The sequence below is a fragment of the Zeus faber genome, assembly GCF_960531495.2.
Source record: "Zeus faber genome assembly, chromosome: 11".
In the NCBI taxonomy this organism is placed as follows: Eukaryota; Metazoa; Chordata; class Actinopteri; order Zeiformes; family Zeidae; genus Zeus; species Zeus faber.
This window is the reverse complement of record NC_137205.1, coordinates 9,422,247-9,437,120: the sequence shown is the minus strand read 5'-3', so window position 1 is coordinate 9,437,120 and position 14,874 is coordinate 9,422,247. Positions and strand designations below refer to the sequence as shown.

The window sequence follows — 14,874 nt, the reverse complement described above, 5'->3', positions numbered from 1 at the left end:
GTGTGTGTGTGTGTGTGTGTGTGTGTGTGTGTGTGTGTTTCCGGCGTCAGGTGGCCAAGACAGTTGCTCAGCGGTTGAACACAGACCCCATGCTGCTGCAGTTCTTCAAGTCACAGGGGTAGGAGGCCTGTCTCATATGCTGTTTTAGTAATTAATTTACATCGTTTTGTACTCTACATGCAGATACCTTATTCAACATTTATTTTTTTACATTTAGAACTGAAAATTGCACATTTATGGTCCCATGCTGCTATTCAGTAAAAGTGTTTGAATGGGTCCTTAATAGAATGATTTTACACATCGACTCCTACTGTACAAACATCAGAGGTGGGACTATAATCTCTGGTTATGTTAAAAAATGAATAAATAAAGTAAATCTGACACAGCGAGTTTCATATTATTTCTAATAACTGGTTATGGCCAGAAGGGGGAGCTCCGGCTTTTCCCACTCAGTCAACACATACTGTTGAAGTTGGTAGTTAGACAGCGGTGCAGGAATGAGTCCTAAAACCTGGAAATGAGTTTGCATTTTCGCACTTCCGGTTCCCTCATCAAAAGTCAATGGGGTTTTTTTTAATGGGTTTTTGGTTCAGTGCCTGAAATAAGGTCTGTTATTAACACAAGCTTAAGAGTTTGTCACATTTTGTTCTACGACATGAATGCCCCACTGGTGAATTTTGAATCTTTTACGTGTCTTAAAGAAGGCGGTTTCTAACAAGTGGCTAAATGAGACTACGGAGGCTGTCGGGGGCATTAATCGTCATCACACTGAACACTGAAAGTCATCTAGTCACCACTCCACCTTTACAGCCTCTAGTTGTGTTTAGACTCGTGCTCTTGCAAACTATTCCAACTCAAACTTTCCAAGCTTTTGTGGGAGAGGTACGCGTGCAAAATCAAATGACAAGTTGGAAGCTTAGTGGTGGAGACGTTCAAGTCATGCCACCGTGGTGTAGATCTTTTATAGCCTCAGTTTTTTGCTTCTGGCGATCACATTTACGCTTCAAAAATCATAGAAGTGGTGTTAATTGGGGAAGAATATCTGGCTGAACAAAACGTGTAAGTATCAAAAACTTTTGTCCGCCACAGAGGTAACTTTCTGCGATAATCCAAAATCCAATAGAAAAATTCCATCGGCCTTTGGCCGAGGGAACCAGGGCGATGCAAACTTCCAGGTTGGTCGACAAACGTACCCCATCCCTGCAGCACTCCACTGCTTTAAAAAGAAAAACAGGCCAATATAATTCTATAGTAGTTATCGCAATTGTCGTGTCATGGTTTTTACAGTCACGTGTTCTCAGAATAAGTTATTATATTATCATTTAAGTCATATTAATAAATTGTGGTTATTCAGACATATCATTAATGTGGTATATTATGATCAATTGGCCAAGATAATGTCCAAGAGATTTTCACGTTTAAATCGAAAAGGTTAAGTGACCTGCCCCCCCCCCCCCCCCATTCCCCCTTCTATTTTTTTTGCTTCATCACCCCCCTCCGCCCGTCCTGGTGCTCCCCCCCCGCCCGGTGGTGTGGTGGGCAGGTACAGGGACGGCCCCGGGAACCCTCTCAGACACAACTACGAGGGCACGCTGCGGGACCTGCTGCAGTTCTTCAAGCCCCGGCAGCCCAAGAAACTCTACTATCAGCAGGTAGGCTCCCTAAGGCGATGCCAGGGAGACATCTCGCTCTTTGTCATCCCGTCCTTATATATCTCTCTCTCTTTCTCTCATGCGCTCTGTCGCTCTCCTCATCCCCCAGTTGAAGATGAAGATCACAGACTTTGAGAACAGGAGGAGCTTCAAGTCCATATGGCTCAATAGCCAGTTCAGAGAGGAGGTAAGCCGTACACATTCTTCTACTGCTATCGATGTGAGGTCCGAAGAAATACACCTGTGGAACACCATTACAATTGGTGTGTCTGTCTCTCTCTCTGTGTGTGTGTGTGTGTGTGTCTGTGTCTGTGTGTGTCTGTGTGTGTCTATGTGTGTCTGTGTGTCTGTGGCAGGAAATCACCCTCTACCCGGACAAGCACGGCTGTGTGCGAGACCTTCTGGACGAATGTAAAAAAGCAGTGGAGCTCTCCGACAAAGGCTCTGAGAAGCTCAGGTCAGCACTCTGATGTGTGTGCGTGCGTGTGCTACCACATCTATGTTTGTCTCTTCTAAACGTCTCTCTCGCTTTGTCCCCAGGCTGTTGGAGATCGTAAGCTATAAAATCATCGGCGTGCACCAGGAGGACGAGCTGCTAGAATGTTTATCTCCCGCCGCCAGCCGCACCTTCAGAATAGAGGTACCGCCATTGCCGCTCCTTCATTCCTCCATTCAGAACGAAGACCCCAAATAGGACAGGAAGAAATATTGGGTTTCGGGTGTTAGGAATAGGTAAAGGGTTGTGTAGTAAGGGCCTGTTTCTGAAATTAAGCAGCAGTTCAAAATGATAAAAAACATACATGTTAAAGTGACAACAACCGGGTGAAAATGACTTAAAACAGGGTTCTTACCAGGTCCTTGAGGGGCTTGAACTGCTTGAATTTCATCATCAAAAATGTAACTGCTGGGCTACCTTGAAAATTGTCCCTTTTGTGCTGAACTAATTTAGTAAATTCTGATATAAATAATTGACAATGAGACTAAGATTTAATTATATTTTAATTCATGAAGATCAAGTTGAAAGTTGTTAATTATATATGTTTTGTGGGAAGTCCTTGAAAATTGGCGCTTAAAAAAAGTACTTAAGTCCTCAAATTAAATTTTGTAATGCCAGAAATAATGATATTTCCTTAATAAATAATATTAACTTATAATAAACAATAAAAAAGCAACTTTGCACTTTAAATGTATGCTAAAATGTAACTTCTGGCAGAGGGATCGGTGTGTCTAGCTGTAAGAGGGGTGAACTCCAAGCGGCAGGCATCTTCCACAAATGAAATGATCAGTCAACACCGTGTCATTGAGCTCCGTCCCTCCTCGCCCTCTCCTGCAGGAGATCCCGGTCGACCAGGTGGACCTGGATAAGGACAGCGAGATGCTGATCCCCGTCGCCCACTTCCACAAGGAGGTCTTCGGCACCTTCGGGATTCCCTTCCTGCTCAAGATAAGACAGGTGAGCGCCCCGGTCTCCTCCCTTGGCCACCTCTCTCGTCCGTCGCGAAGTCTACCCTGACTGTCCTGCTTCTCCCCTCCCTGCTCTCCTTCAGGGGGAATCGTTCCGGGAGGTGATGAGGAGGATCCAGATCATGCTCGACATCCAGGAGAAGGAGTTTGAGAAGGTCAGCCTCCGCCCGCACTCCCCGGTCTTCACGTCAGTCTGTCTCTCTGAGGCCCGTCGCTGACCCTCCCTTCTCTATGTCTTGTGTTTTGCAGTTCAAGTTTGCGATCGTGATGATGGGGCGGCATCAGTACATTACTGAGGACGAGTACGAGGTCAACCTGAAGGACTTTGAGCCACAGCCAGGTACACGTAACGTTACTACTTTCTATCAGGGCTGCACCATATATATAGTTCCAGCTTCGTCATCACAGTGTACGCATGTGCAATAGTCACATCCCGGGACGTGCAATGTCGAGTACGGCAAACAAATGAGGGTTCTCATTTTCCATGACTACTCTACAAGAGAAGTCTGTCTGATAAAACAATTTATTCCCATTTAAGGGTTCTTTCCCAATTTTCCAAGAACCGTGTATTCGATAAGACACGTGCATTTCGATTCTGCTTATCTGTTCCTAACTTTTGCATATTTCAGTCATGCTCCCGACTCGCTGACCTTATGTTGTCGCGGTGCGGGAGCAGGCAGGCCAATGTTGGTGACATCGCTCCCGCGTGCCGACCCTCTGGGCACAACAGCCAATATTTCTGGGGTTCCGGCGTAGCCAGCGGATATCTGGGCCAAGACTTCCTCGGAACTCGCAACGCGAGAATGGGGTTGGAGTTGAGAGATGACATCTACGACCCGATTGTTTCACAAGTAGAAAGATAATTAAAATCAAAATCGTCGTCGGACAGTGGCCGAGAGTGCATTTCGGCCAATGCGTTGCGAACGCCTCTTTTGCTCTCCACTCGGCCTGGAAACAATGATGCCGCACGGAAGATGAAGTCTTGGCCCAGATATCCACTGGCCACACCAGAACCCCAGAAATACTGGCCGTCTATGGGTTCCAAGATTGACGTGAACATAAAGCACCATGGCATAAAATATTGCTGTAAAGCTTCTGCCGCGCAATGTTTGACTTGAATTCATTTTTCTTAATATTTTTTGAACAAATATTTTTCCATTTATTTAAGTAGTTTTGGTTTGTAATTACTTTTATTGATCATTCTTATAAGAAAAAGTAATATTTATTTTTATAAATGAGGTGGGTGGTGGGGGGTTGACATAGTCGACAGTTAACTGATTATAGAATAAAGATATTTTTCTTTCTATGCAGATTCACTCTACAAAATCACAGTTATATTCATATAATTATATATATATAAATAAAGTTAAAAGGCATTAGAAAAAATTTCATAGTAGTCTGCCTTAAATAACTTGTGTAACGCCCTGTGTGTATGACTGAGGGGGGTTCAAGTTCATTGGTGGGTTGTTATAATTTGCACAGGTTCATCTGATTGGAGGGGAGGTGTCCAGGGTAGTGGGTAATTGGCCCAGGTCTCTCCGGGGGAGGGTTCCCGATGGAGAGTTGGCATTTGGAAGAATAGGAACGAGGGAAGTGAGGCGAGCGCCTGGTGCGGGTAGAAGAGTGTGTGTTTAAAGAAATTCGTAATCAAAAGGGACACACCTCAACCCCGATGTAGTTGTAAGCCTTGCGGCGGACAATAAAACCGGCCTTCCACCGAGGTTACATCTGCGTCTCCTTGCGTCTGTTTGGCCGACCCCACCAAGCATCACAATATGATTGAAATGTGAGCTAGAACTGATTTTTTTTTTTCATTGGTCAGCGGGACATGTTTGTACTGTATATATTGTCCAACATTGTTCTTTGTATTTAAAATGGCTCCTAATCAATAAGAAAATCCAACAGCAGCATTTAAATTGATTGAACTCGTAACAGAAAGCATTCTATGAAGTTTTATCTTGTTTTTATCTCTTGAACATTTGACCTTGCGCAAAAAGAGAGAAATGCATGGAGGTCACGCGGCTGTCCAGCGGGGCTGCAGCTATGGCACGCCGCGCGGTTCACATGTGCGTATTGAACTGTAGAGGGCATACCGAACGGTTTCGATAATATAACCTCTAAGTTGCATCCGATTGCGGCAGATTTATATCTTGCAGGCATCTGGATCTAAAGTAGGGATGCACTGAAAGAGATGGCGGGGCTTAGTTCTATATCGACAAACGTGATTGGTTCGAGGTCAAAGATCCGCTTTAGATCATCCAAGCTGATCGGCTTGCCGTTGGAACTTGCCGAGCACAGAAATGATCAGATTCGCAGACTTTTTTTTTTTTTTTTAATCGAAATTATCCACCCAGCACTAATTCAAATTGTGCTTGGAAGGAATTCTTTTCACCAGACATTATGACCGGAAAGATTTAAATGTCAGACAGAGTCTCCCGGTTTACCGGGGAAATCTGATCTAGCGACCTTACATCGGCCGATACCGATGTAAGGTCGCTAGATCGGCGCATCCCTAATTGAAAGATTTAATCCGCGAGCTTGAGCTGAGGTACACGGTCCCAAGCAGCCCGACCAACGCAGAGTTGGAATGTCCACTCGTGCACCGGTTCCCAACCGCGGGTTTTTTTTCTAAAAATTAAACGTGAATTTTTGCGAATATTGACGGCCCTAATATGGGGTCAAATAATTAAAGTCTCGTGATGTAGATGGGTGAGCGACACCCAACAAAGATTTCCAACCAAATACATATTGGGGATCTGTGCAAATAAGTGTGGTCACCTGGGAAAAGGGGTTTACGCCTGCATGAAAAGTGTCGTAAATTTCAAAGCTGCGAAACCAAATGTTGACATGAATACTCACAAATCGAAGCAGGTGATCTGAACATTAATCTCATATTGTAAATAGTTTGATTGTCAATCCAAACATTTTGAGTATGGAGCCACAATAACACAATGTGTGGCTGCCCAGTTACTTACGGTCGGAAATAAGCTTACAAGCGAGAGAAATAAGCTTACAAAATAGTATTGTTTAGATTCAAGATTTCAAGATTCAAGATTTTTATTTGTCACATACATATACATACTTCCATACATATATGCAGTGAAATGTAATGCAACGCACCCGGTGATAGCACACAAGAAGTCCTAGGAAAAAGTACAAAAATAAAATAAAAAGTAGAAAATTCCTTTCTAATAGACCGACTAACTGACTCCTAAAATGTAATACAGTAAGTGGAATACTTATAGAATAAGATAAAAAATATATAGAATAAAATACAATAAAAAATAAATTGAAATAAAATGGAATAGGTTGAAGGAATATGGCTATGTATATACAGATATGTGCATTTAAAGTGGCATGTGAATTAAAGTGGCATGTGAATGTGAATAGTGTGAGGTAGTGTTTGGGATAATACAGCACAGTATACAACAGTACGGCGCAGCAATACGGCATCACGAACAACTCTGAACAGTGATACAGTATGCGGTACAGTATGCTACATACAGTACAGTAGGTAGTGGAGCCTAGTGCATGGCTCAGTTAGGACCCCTGGTGAGGTCAGCGTTGACAGTTCTGATGGCTTGCGGGAAGAAACTCCGTCTCAGTCTCTCTGTTCTCGCTGCGTGACTGCGGAGGCGCTTGCCTGACCGCAGCAGCTGAAACAGTCCGTTGTTGGGGTGATGAGGATCCTTCATGATCCTACGGGCTCTGCTACTACACCTCCTGGTGTATAACTCCTGCAAGGGGGGGAGGGTAGTTCCAGTGGTACGTTCAGCTGAACGCACCACCCTCTGCAGGGCCCGCCTGTCCTGGGCAGTACAGTTCCCAAACCAGGCAGTTTGAGACTTTTAACGCCTGGAGGGAAATTCCGGCGTCACAGCAAAAATAAAAGCCCAATATGAACAAGTGTCAATTAGTTCTCATTGGAGCGTTGGGTGACCGTCTCTTTCTCTCTCTCTCTCTCTCCCTCCCTCTCCAGGTAACATGTCCCACCCACGGCCCTGGCTCGGGCTGGACCACTTCAACAAAGCTCCAAAGAGAGGTCGCTACACCTACCTGGAGAAAGCAATCAAGATCCACAACTAAGCAAAACGCCCCGCCCCGCCCCAACGCCCTTCCTCTCCCGCCTCATCGTTCCACTCCTCTTTCCCCCTCCTTACGCACCCGTATTCACAGACTGTAACCAACCGTGCGTGCGCGCGTGTGTGCGTGCGTGCGTGTGTATATTAACACCCTGCCTGGACGGCTCGACACCTGGCAAGATTTACTGCTATGGATTCCACCGCAGCTCCGACGGCTTTGACCTTCAGCCAATCAAAACCGCTACTGCTCCCACCTCCTCCCATACTCCTGTATTTCTTTTTTTGTGTTTTGTTTTTGTTTTATCCCTGGCTTCACACAAACTGGGACTTGATGATTATTATTATTATTTTTAAATATGTATAATTTTATTTTTATTTTTTTCCTGGGAGGGAGATGGATTGGATGAAAATAAACAAAACGCGCAACAACAAATTACACAAAACCTGCGACTGGGAGAAGGAAGCGAGAAACCGAAACCATATGTATGTTTGTATGTATGTACACACGTGTGTGTGTGTTTGTGTGTGTGTGCGCGTGCGCACTGCTAAACCGTTCCCCCCCCCCCCCATTCCCACCACCTCCAGTATTTTGTTTTTATTTTCACTCCCCCTGCAGATTTTTCTTTTTTTTTTTTTTGGGCTGGGGTTATTTTGAAATAAAGTTTTCTGGTTCTGACGAGGGTTTTGAGCTGTTCCTGCTGCTGCTGTTTGGAGAGATGGATGGTGCCCCCTCCCCCGCCACCTTGGACTGTTTTGGTAATGAAAGGGGGATTTGGGGTGGTTTTGTTTTTTGTTAGTTTTTTTGCAGGACACATTTCCTTCAACCTGCTTGTTCCACCATCTGTTATCTTTTTTTTTTTTTTTTTTTTTTTTAATTTAAAAAAAATAATGTTTTTGTTAAAAGGTGGCTATAGATGAATGAGGCCCTTCCTTTATCGCAACTTTAGTCAACTGCAGAAAGAGTTAAATAACAAAAAAAAAAAAAAAAAATGATTTCCATGTTTACACACACAATTTGTTCTCACTTTTAGTTTGGTTGGAGGACGTATATAAAATCGGTTTTCTTTTTTGTCGTTTTCTGCAAACCAATGTATAGTAAAATAAAAAAAATAAAAATCTGTTTTAAAAAAAAAAATAATAATAAATGGGAAAAAAGGAATATTGTCTGTACTTCATCTTGCACGTTGACAATGTCAGAAAGTTTTGACTTTGCTCAGGAATGGCAAATGTCAACTTTTGGGTTGCAGTTATTTTTTTTTATTAAATAACGCTTAGGAAAGAAACCACCTTATTTTTGGCCCAATTTCCTCCTTTTAAAAAAAAATATGGTAAACTACGTCCTAGGAGTCTCCCTCCCTCGGTCATCCCTTCTCCCCAACTACCTTTCTGTACAAGTCACATGCACACGCCTGGACACACACACAACCACCTTCCCTGCCACCCTGCTTCCCTCATGGTAATCCGTCTAACTGCGCTGTGCTTTGTAGGGAGCTGCAGACACTTGGAGCCCACTTGGTTTGAGGATCCTTTAGAGACTAAACCAGCATTGTAAGAAACACAAAAAAAACAAAAAACTCTTTTGGTTGTCAATGTTTCTCGTATAATTTTTTTTTTTTTTTAAAGCAGAAGGAATGCCCCTCCTCCCATTTCCCTCACTCCATAACGCATAGTTGGCTCTGTAAAGACGACGTTTAAGAATTGTATATTTAACCAAAAAAAAAAAAATGGAAGTGTAAAATTTAGTGAGGCACACGCACGCACGCACACACACCGCTTTTTGTTGTATGGGTACGGAAGGAAAGCTGGGTGTTAATTTTCCTTGTGTGTAGGTTTAAATTTCTTTTCTTCCGTTGAGTTCCTAAAGTTTCTATTAAAGGATTTTTTTTTTCTTTGTTCCTTTTGGGATTTTATTTTCCCCCCTTGCATTTTCAAAACAAATTGCATTGGTTTTGTCTTGTTAAAGAAAGTGCAGTACAAAGATGACCTGCAGAATCACACCTTAATTTGATCTTTTCCAGTTTAAAAATCCTCAGTGTAGCAGCAGTGTACGACAACTATTCCTGTATATTGCCTTTTTGCTGGAAAATGTATGTTGAATAAAATTTTCTATAAAACCAAACGCGCCGCTCGGACATGTTTTGTGGGCGTCGAGTCCAAGCGCTCCATAACTTTGAAGACTCTCCAAACTTGCAAACCCGCTGTCAGGATATTGCTCAAGGCATTGCAGTTTCTTGATGAATTTGATGTGTTGATGAAGAAGGAAGAACCGCTGACGCTGACTTGAGTAAAATAATAGATTTATTACAAAAGAACAGCATCAGATTAGACTTTCCATGGACGCCGAGGAGAGAACCGAGCCGGATGGATTCTCTGTTGAATGAGACTCGGGCGGACTCTTTTATGCTGGCCCAAAGACAACATTTACCGTTTGGTTCCCCTACACAAGTCACAGGTCACATTTCACTTCCCTTATCACCAGGACCCCTGGTGATGTGCTCTCTCTCTCGGGACCCTGGCACCGTCTCTTAGTAATTATCTTATAGGATGGGGCTGTCTTGGGACGCCACACATTCCAAGACACCTCAGCATGAATACAAAGCAGCTTTGGACCCAATTCATGAATATTTTAACTGAAGCAACGTTCCTTGAGGTGGTTGGATGTCCCGATAAGACGTCCTTTTTTTCTCGGGTCATTAAAACAAAAGTCTTTTTTGTGACACCTCTCCTTCCTAATTCTCCATGCTTCTCCATGGTTTGTCTCCCTTGGGCTTTCTTGGGGTCGTTTCACCTCAATAACACAGCTTCCGGAAAACCTCTTTTATGGGGAATCTGTAGAAGCCGTTTTCGTGGCCTGTACAGCAGTGCAGGGAGGGTCAACCAGGTATCAAAGTACTGAAGTAACCTCTTTATTCTGTACCTGGTACCTACCAGGTGCAGGTTTGGCCCGTTCATTCATTAATTGTGCCATTTTGGATACCCAGGTATGCATGCTGGCTCACAGTGAGAAGGTTCTGGGTTCGAATCCCGTTGGGGTCTTCCTGTGTGGGGTGTCCCATGTTCACGTGGGTTTCCTCCAAAACCCTAAAGACGGTTCACATTAGGGTTAGACCCTCCTGCCGGGACCCCTTGACCCCCGGACGTCGGTGCTTAATCTCTTATTTCTGGGTTATTGGGCTTTTGATGGACATTTCTCAGCTGCGTTATTCATGTACAAGGATATGACGCCCCTACATTCCTTGAACAGTCCTTGTAATAATGCCAATTGGCCCAAAAGCAATCAAGTACCTTTCAGCACAACAGTGAATCTGCGCACACACACACACACACACACACACACACACACCCACACTCACACACACAAATAACAACCACAGTCAGAGAGCCTCATCCATAATTTTATTTGAGAAATAAGGTAACAAAATAGGATTATTTTTTTTTTCATAACAGAAGTCCAGGCACACAGATTTTTCATTCTGGAAAGCAATTAAATAAAACTAATGAAGAAGCATTATTACCATTTTGGAATCAAAGATTCAAAATTTACATAATAATGTTTTGTGTGTGTAATCTTGTTTTGTAGTTTGCATGTTTGTTTTATTGTACTGATCAAACAAACACTGTTTGTACAATGAGAGTAGGTGATGTTTGTAAATATAACACGTTATCTTTAACAGTGGGGGGATAAAACAATATTAAAGTAACCAGGGAGGGAAGGCACACGTACAGTATATTCTAGTAAACATTGATAGTAAAACTACTTTGCAATGAATTTCATCAAATTTCACCCCTTTTTCTCCTCCCTCTCACTCGCGAGGCGAAGGAAAGCGGATGGTAAAAATTATGAAATATCGGACAACCTCTCCTTTTTCGAGTTATCCCCAAAATAATAGAAATCAACAGATATTTGACCAAGAGTATGTACAAGCCTTCATCGTTATAACTTCATTTTTATGAGTTAAAAGTGCAAAAACCAACGCTCCCACTTTGTTCGCACGGGGATATAATTGATAGCACGGAAAATAAATTTAGAAATACTCGAGAAAACGTGAAGGAGGGGGAGGATGTGTGATGAGTGAGGGTGAGGGTGGCGGTGAGGGTGGGGAGCGATGGATGGTCGGTCCAGGCCATCCAAGAGCATCGCGGGGAAGGGGGGGAGATCCTGAGCTGAGGTTTCGGATCGATAGGGTTCCACACTCCTGGTGACGCGCAAGCACGAGCCCAAACGCACACGCGCTCACGAGCAGCAGCGCTTCTTGTCCACGTAAAGGATCCTCTGGCAGCGGGGGCACGTGTGGTACGCGTCCTTGAAGTTTTTCAAGAAGAACGGGATCAGGCAGCAGCACAGGATGAGGCTGGAGGACACACACGCGCGCACACACACACGCACGCACACACACAGTGTCTCAATTGTGGGGGTTCTGTACGATAGCACTGAATTACTCGTCTTCAAAGTCCCCCCACCCTCCCCCCCTGCTCACCCGCAGCAGATGAAGAGCAGGCACATCAGCCAGGCGTAGGTGCCCGCCTTGTAGGAGACGTTGGTCATCACCTGAGCCTGGCAGCTGGTGCAGGTGGTCATGCCCGGCGTGCGGCCCAGGTCCGAGTCGTAGCTCACATATTTCTGCTTTCCTGAACCCAGGCCCGTGCCCACCTCCCCGCCGCCGACGGTGTAGACTGTGGGTTGGGGGGGGGCGAAAAGGAGTTTGACTGATATGCGGCAGCCAACGAGCAGTATGTGTGAGATGCAGGGCCCGGGGGGGTTGATTGCTCCAGAGCCCAGGACTCCCAGGGGCCCAAGACAAGACCTTTTCATTTAGACTGTATTGATGGCCTTGACGTCCCTGATGTATTAACGTATCCAACGGAATTGATTTGAGCGCTGATACGATGTCACCTCTAAAGCATTCCTATACTTTAAATCAGTGTACTCAATTGTATATAAAACACCTCCGCCACATAAATTCTCAACAATTTGATCCATGACTCAAATAAAACAATTAAATTAGTTAAATCATTTTGAAATGTGTTGCATGAGTAGTTGCTTTATTGGCACGCTCACGGTTAACGTTGAAACATACAGATGTACGAGTGAATTGCCTCCAAATGTATGCCGTGTTATATGATGCGTGCAACTGCCAAAAAAATCCATACATGATCATCAATCGCATGTCAACCGTGTCTGACTCGTCACTGTCGCGACTGCCGAGCGCTCATTCTCCAAACTAAAACAAATTAAAAACTATCTGAGGAGCAATTGAGAATGACTGGGTGATGAAGTTGGACGCATTGTGGATGACTTGATGAGCGCAGGGCTCGCTGAGTGCCCTTCAAATTGTGCTGAGTATTTGATAGACTGATGGCCGCTATGCCAATTTTCTCAACATTCTATCTCCTGATTACTTACAGAAGGTAGCCTACCTGTCCCTGATGCTCATTAGTCGAAGCGGTTCCAAAAAGACATGATCTGTGAGTGGTGCCGTGTGTGCTGTCAGGCAGGCACGCATTGTAGTGTGGACAAACCCAAATGGTCTAAATAGCATTTATTTAACTTATATAGCCTATGTGTGTCCTGTAAACCTCACTGCTGTGCGGTGGCCATCCGCGTGTTTTGCGATGATCTCTCATATGGTTTGAATTCGTGTGACAACAATAGTAGCAAGGCTTGAAAGCCACACAGGTAAGCATGCAGGCATGTCGATGCGTCTGTTGTTAAGCATGTCGATGTGTTTGATGGGATATTTAGCACCTTCAACATGTCAAGGATCAACAGTCAAAGGTCCAAAAGTCCAAAAAGGTTGAAAGAAAGGCTCAGTGGTCACCAGTCCAAGCTCACCGTCAGGGACCGACTGACACGACACAGAACTGACCACAGAACTGAATCGCCGCCTCTGTCACCAAAGTCTCTACCAACACTTCAACACTGTCATGAGCTTTGCATAGCCGGAAGTTACGGCAGCGTTGGCCCAGTTCAAAAGGAGTTGAGTTTTTTTTCATTTGTTGTTGTTTTTTTGCCGTGGCTCTTACCTGGCGTGCTAGTCTGGCCCTGGATGCCCACATCATCTTGGGAGCCTGGGTTGAAGGGGGTGTGCAAGTGGTAGACCGTCACGGGATCCGCCTTCTGGCCCTCCACTGGGAGCGGAAATTAAGGAGGTGGTGGGGGACGGCAGAAGGAGAACAGAGTTACGTTTGTAACGGTGGATGATGAAAGATAATAAATGTGCGTGTGTGTGTTGGGTCTCACCTGGTATGATGTAAGGAGGGACTGTTTCATCTGGGTTCATATTCGTTCTTTACTGAGAAGGGGAGATAGACAGAAAAATTAGGGGAGGACCAGTCCATCTATCTATCTATCTATCTATCTATCTATCTATCTATCTATCTATCTATCTATCTATCTATCTGTCTATCCATCTATCTATCTGTCTATCTATCTATCTATCTATCTATCTATCTATCTATCTATCTATCTATCTATCTATCTATCTATCTATCTATCTATCTGTCTATCTATCTATCTATCTATCTATCTATCTATCTATCTATCTATCTATCTATCTATCTATCTATCTATCTATCTATCTATCTATCTATCTATCTATCTATCTATCTATCTAACTGTCTATCTATCTATCTATCTATCTATCTATCTATCTATCTATCTATCTATCTATCTATCTATCTATCTATCTATCTCAACATCTCAGCTTACATACGACATCACGGTACTGAGACTCAGATAATGCAAAATGGCATTTAGACAGCATTCCTATGGAATGCTCCCCCATAACTCTTAAAAATCGATGTAATCATGGCTCCAGCATGTGCTGTTCCGACACACTCCCAGAGCAATCCTGACATTTGTGTTATTTATAAAAATCTGCCACTCGATAGAGCCACAGCTCGCCGCCAGGACAAAAGCCAACGCGGTGAGTCCCAGTGAAACCCCGGTGGTTTGTGTCGGCAGAGACGTCTGGGCGTGACACTCTATCTGTGCACCCTATCATTATTTTTCATGATAGTTGTTTTAGTGTTGCTGTTAATGGTGTAATGACGGGGATCACAGGGATAAAACCTGCACAATGCCTCTTTTTCGATGACAAAAATGACAGTGAGTAAAAAAAAAAAAAAACATGAATCCAATCGATTGGATTCAGTCCTTTAAAAAAAGCTTAAAAAGAGTAAACAAACAGACAAACAAACAGCCAAAAGTTTGACTAGAAGACATTTTCTCTATATGTTTTAAATATCTTTTCAAGTAACGAGAAGCAGGTAGCAGCCAATAAGGGTTGTCGATTGCAGATATGTATATATATGTATATATATGTATATATATATATATATATATATATATATATATATATATATATATATATATATATATACAGTGTATTTTGGCAGTTTCACCTACAACCTGCCAACCAAGTGACGTTCAGGGACCTCCGTCACAGATACACAGGGGTTGTAGGCACCAGTTTATTGTAAAGAGTGGGCTCAGTATAATTAGCCCAGGAGCAGATAGACACGTGTCATGACAAGGGCTCCTCTCCTGAGTGAGTGTGGGGATGGGGGTTTTACCTGTTGCCCGTTAGACCAACCAACGAGCAACAGGTATGCAGCCACTCTGATCCTGGGTCCCCAGTAATCTGGATCCAGGACAGGTGAGGCTGCTCAAACCA

General features: G+C 43.7%; 2 protein-coding genes across 5 annotated transcripts in view; one reads left to right on the top strand and one right to left on the bottom strand.

Annotated features, from left to right (window-relative positions):
- The window catches only part of usp7 (ubiquitin specific peptidase 7 (herpes virus-associated)), a 40,437-nt gene extending 31,184 nt beyond the window's left edge, over nucleotides 1–9,253 (top strand). For 3 of the 4 annotated variants that reach the window (XM_080009270.1, XM_080009268.1, XM_080009269.1), the window contains exons 23-31: nucleotides 51–118; nucleotides 1,544–1,652; nucleotides 1,762–1,839; nucleotides 2,009–2,109; nucleotides 2,193–2,292; nucleotides 2,986–3,105; nucleotides 3,200–3,271; nucleotides 3,366–3,456; nucleotides 7,096–9,253. In XM_080009270.1, the coding sequence (XP_079865396.1) occupies nucleotides 51–118; nucleotides 1,544–1,652; nucleotides 1,762–1,839; nucleotides 2,009–2,109; nucleotides 2,193–2,292; nucleotides 2,986–3,105; nucleotides 3,200–3,271; nucleotides 3,366–3,456; nucleotides 7,096–7,202 (846 nt within the window). In that variant the 3' untranslated portion in view covers nucleotides 7,203–9,253. The remainder of the gene's footprint in view (nucleotides 1–50; nucleotides 119–1,543; nucleotides 1,653–1,761; nucleotides 1,840–2,008; nucleotides 2,110–2,192; nucleotides 2,293–2,985; nucleotides 3,106–3,199; nucleotides 3,272–3,365; nucleotides 3,457–7,095) is intronic. The other variant, XM_080009267.1, reaches the window with a different exon arrangement.
- Nucleotides 9,254–10,586: 1,333 nt separating this feature from the next.
- The window catches only part of litafd (LITAF domain containing), a 7,169-nt gene continuing 2,881 nt past the window's right edge, over nucleotides 10,587–14,874 (bottom strand). The window contains exons 2-5 of the mRNA XM_080009466.1: nucleotides 13,440–13,491; nucleotides 13,223–13,327; nucleotides 11,677–11,872; nucleotides 10,587–11,550 (exon numbers count right to left, since the gene is read on the bottom strand). Coding sequence (XP_079865592.1) covers nucleotides 11,433–11,550; nucleotides 11,677–11,872; nucleotides 13,223–13,327; nucleotides 13,440–13,479 — 459 coding nt within the window. The 5' untranslated portion in view covers nucleotides 13,480–13,491 and the 3' untranslated portion in view covers nucleotides 10,587–11,432. The remainder of the gene's footprint in view (nucleotides 11,551–11,676; nucleotides 11,873–13,222; nucleotides 13,328–13,439; nucleotides 13,492–14,874) is intronic.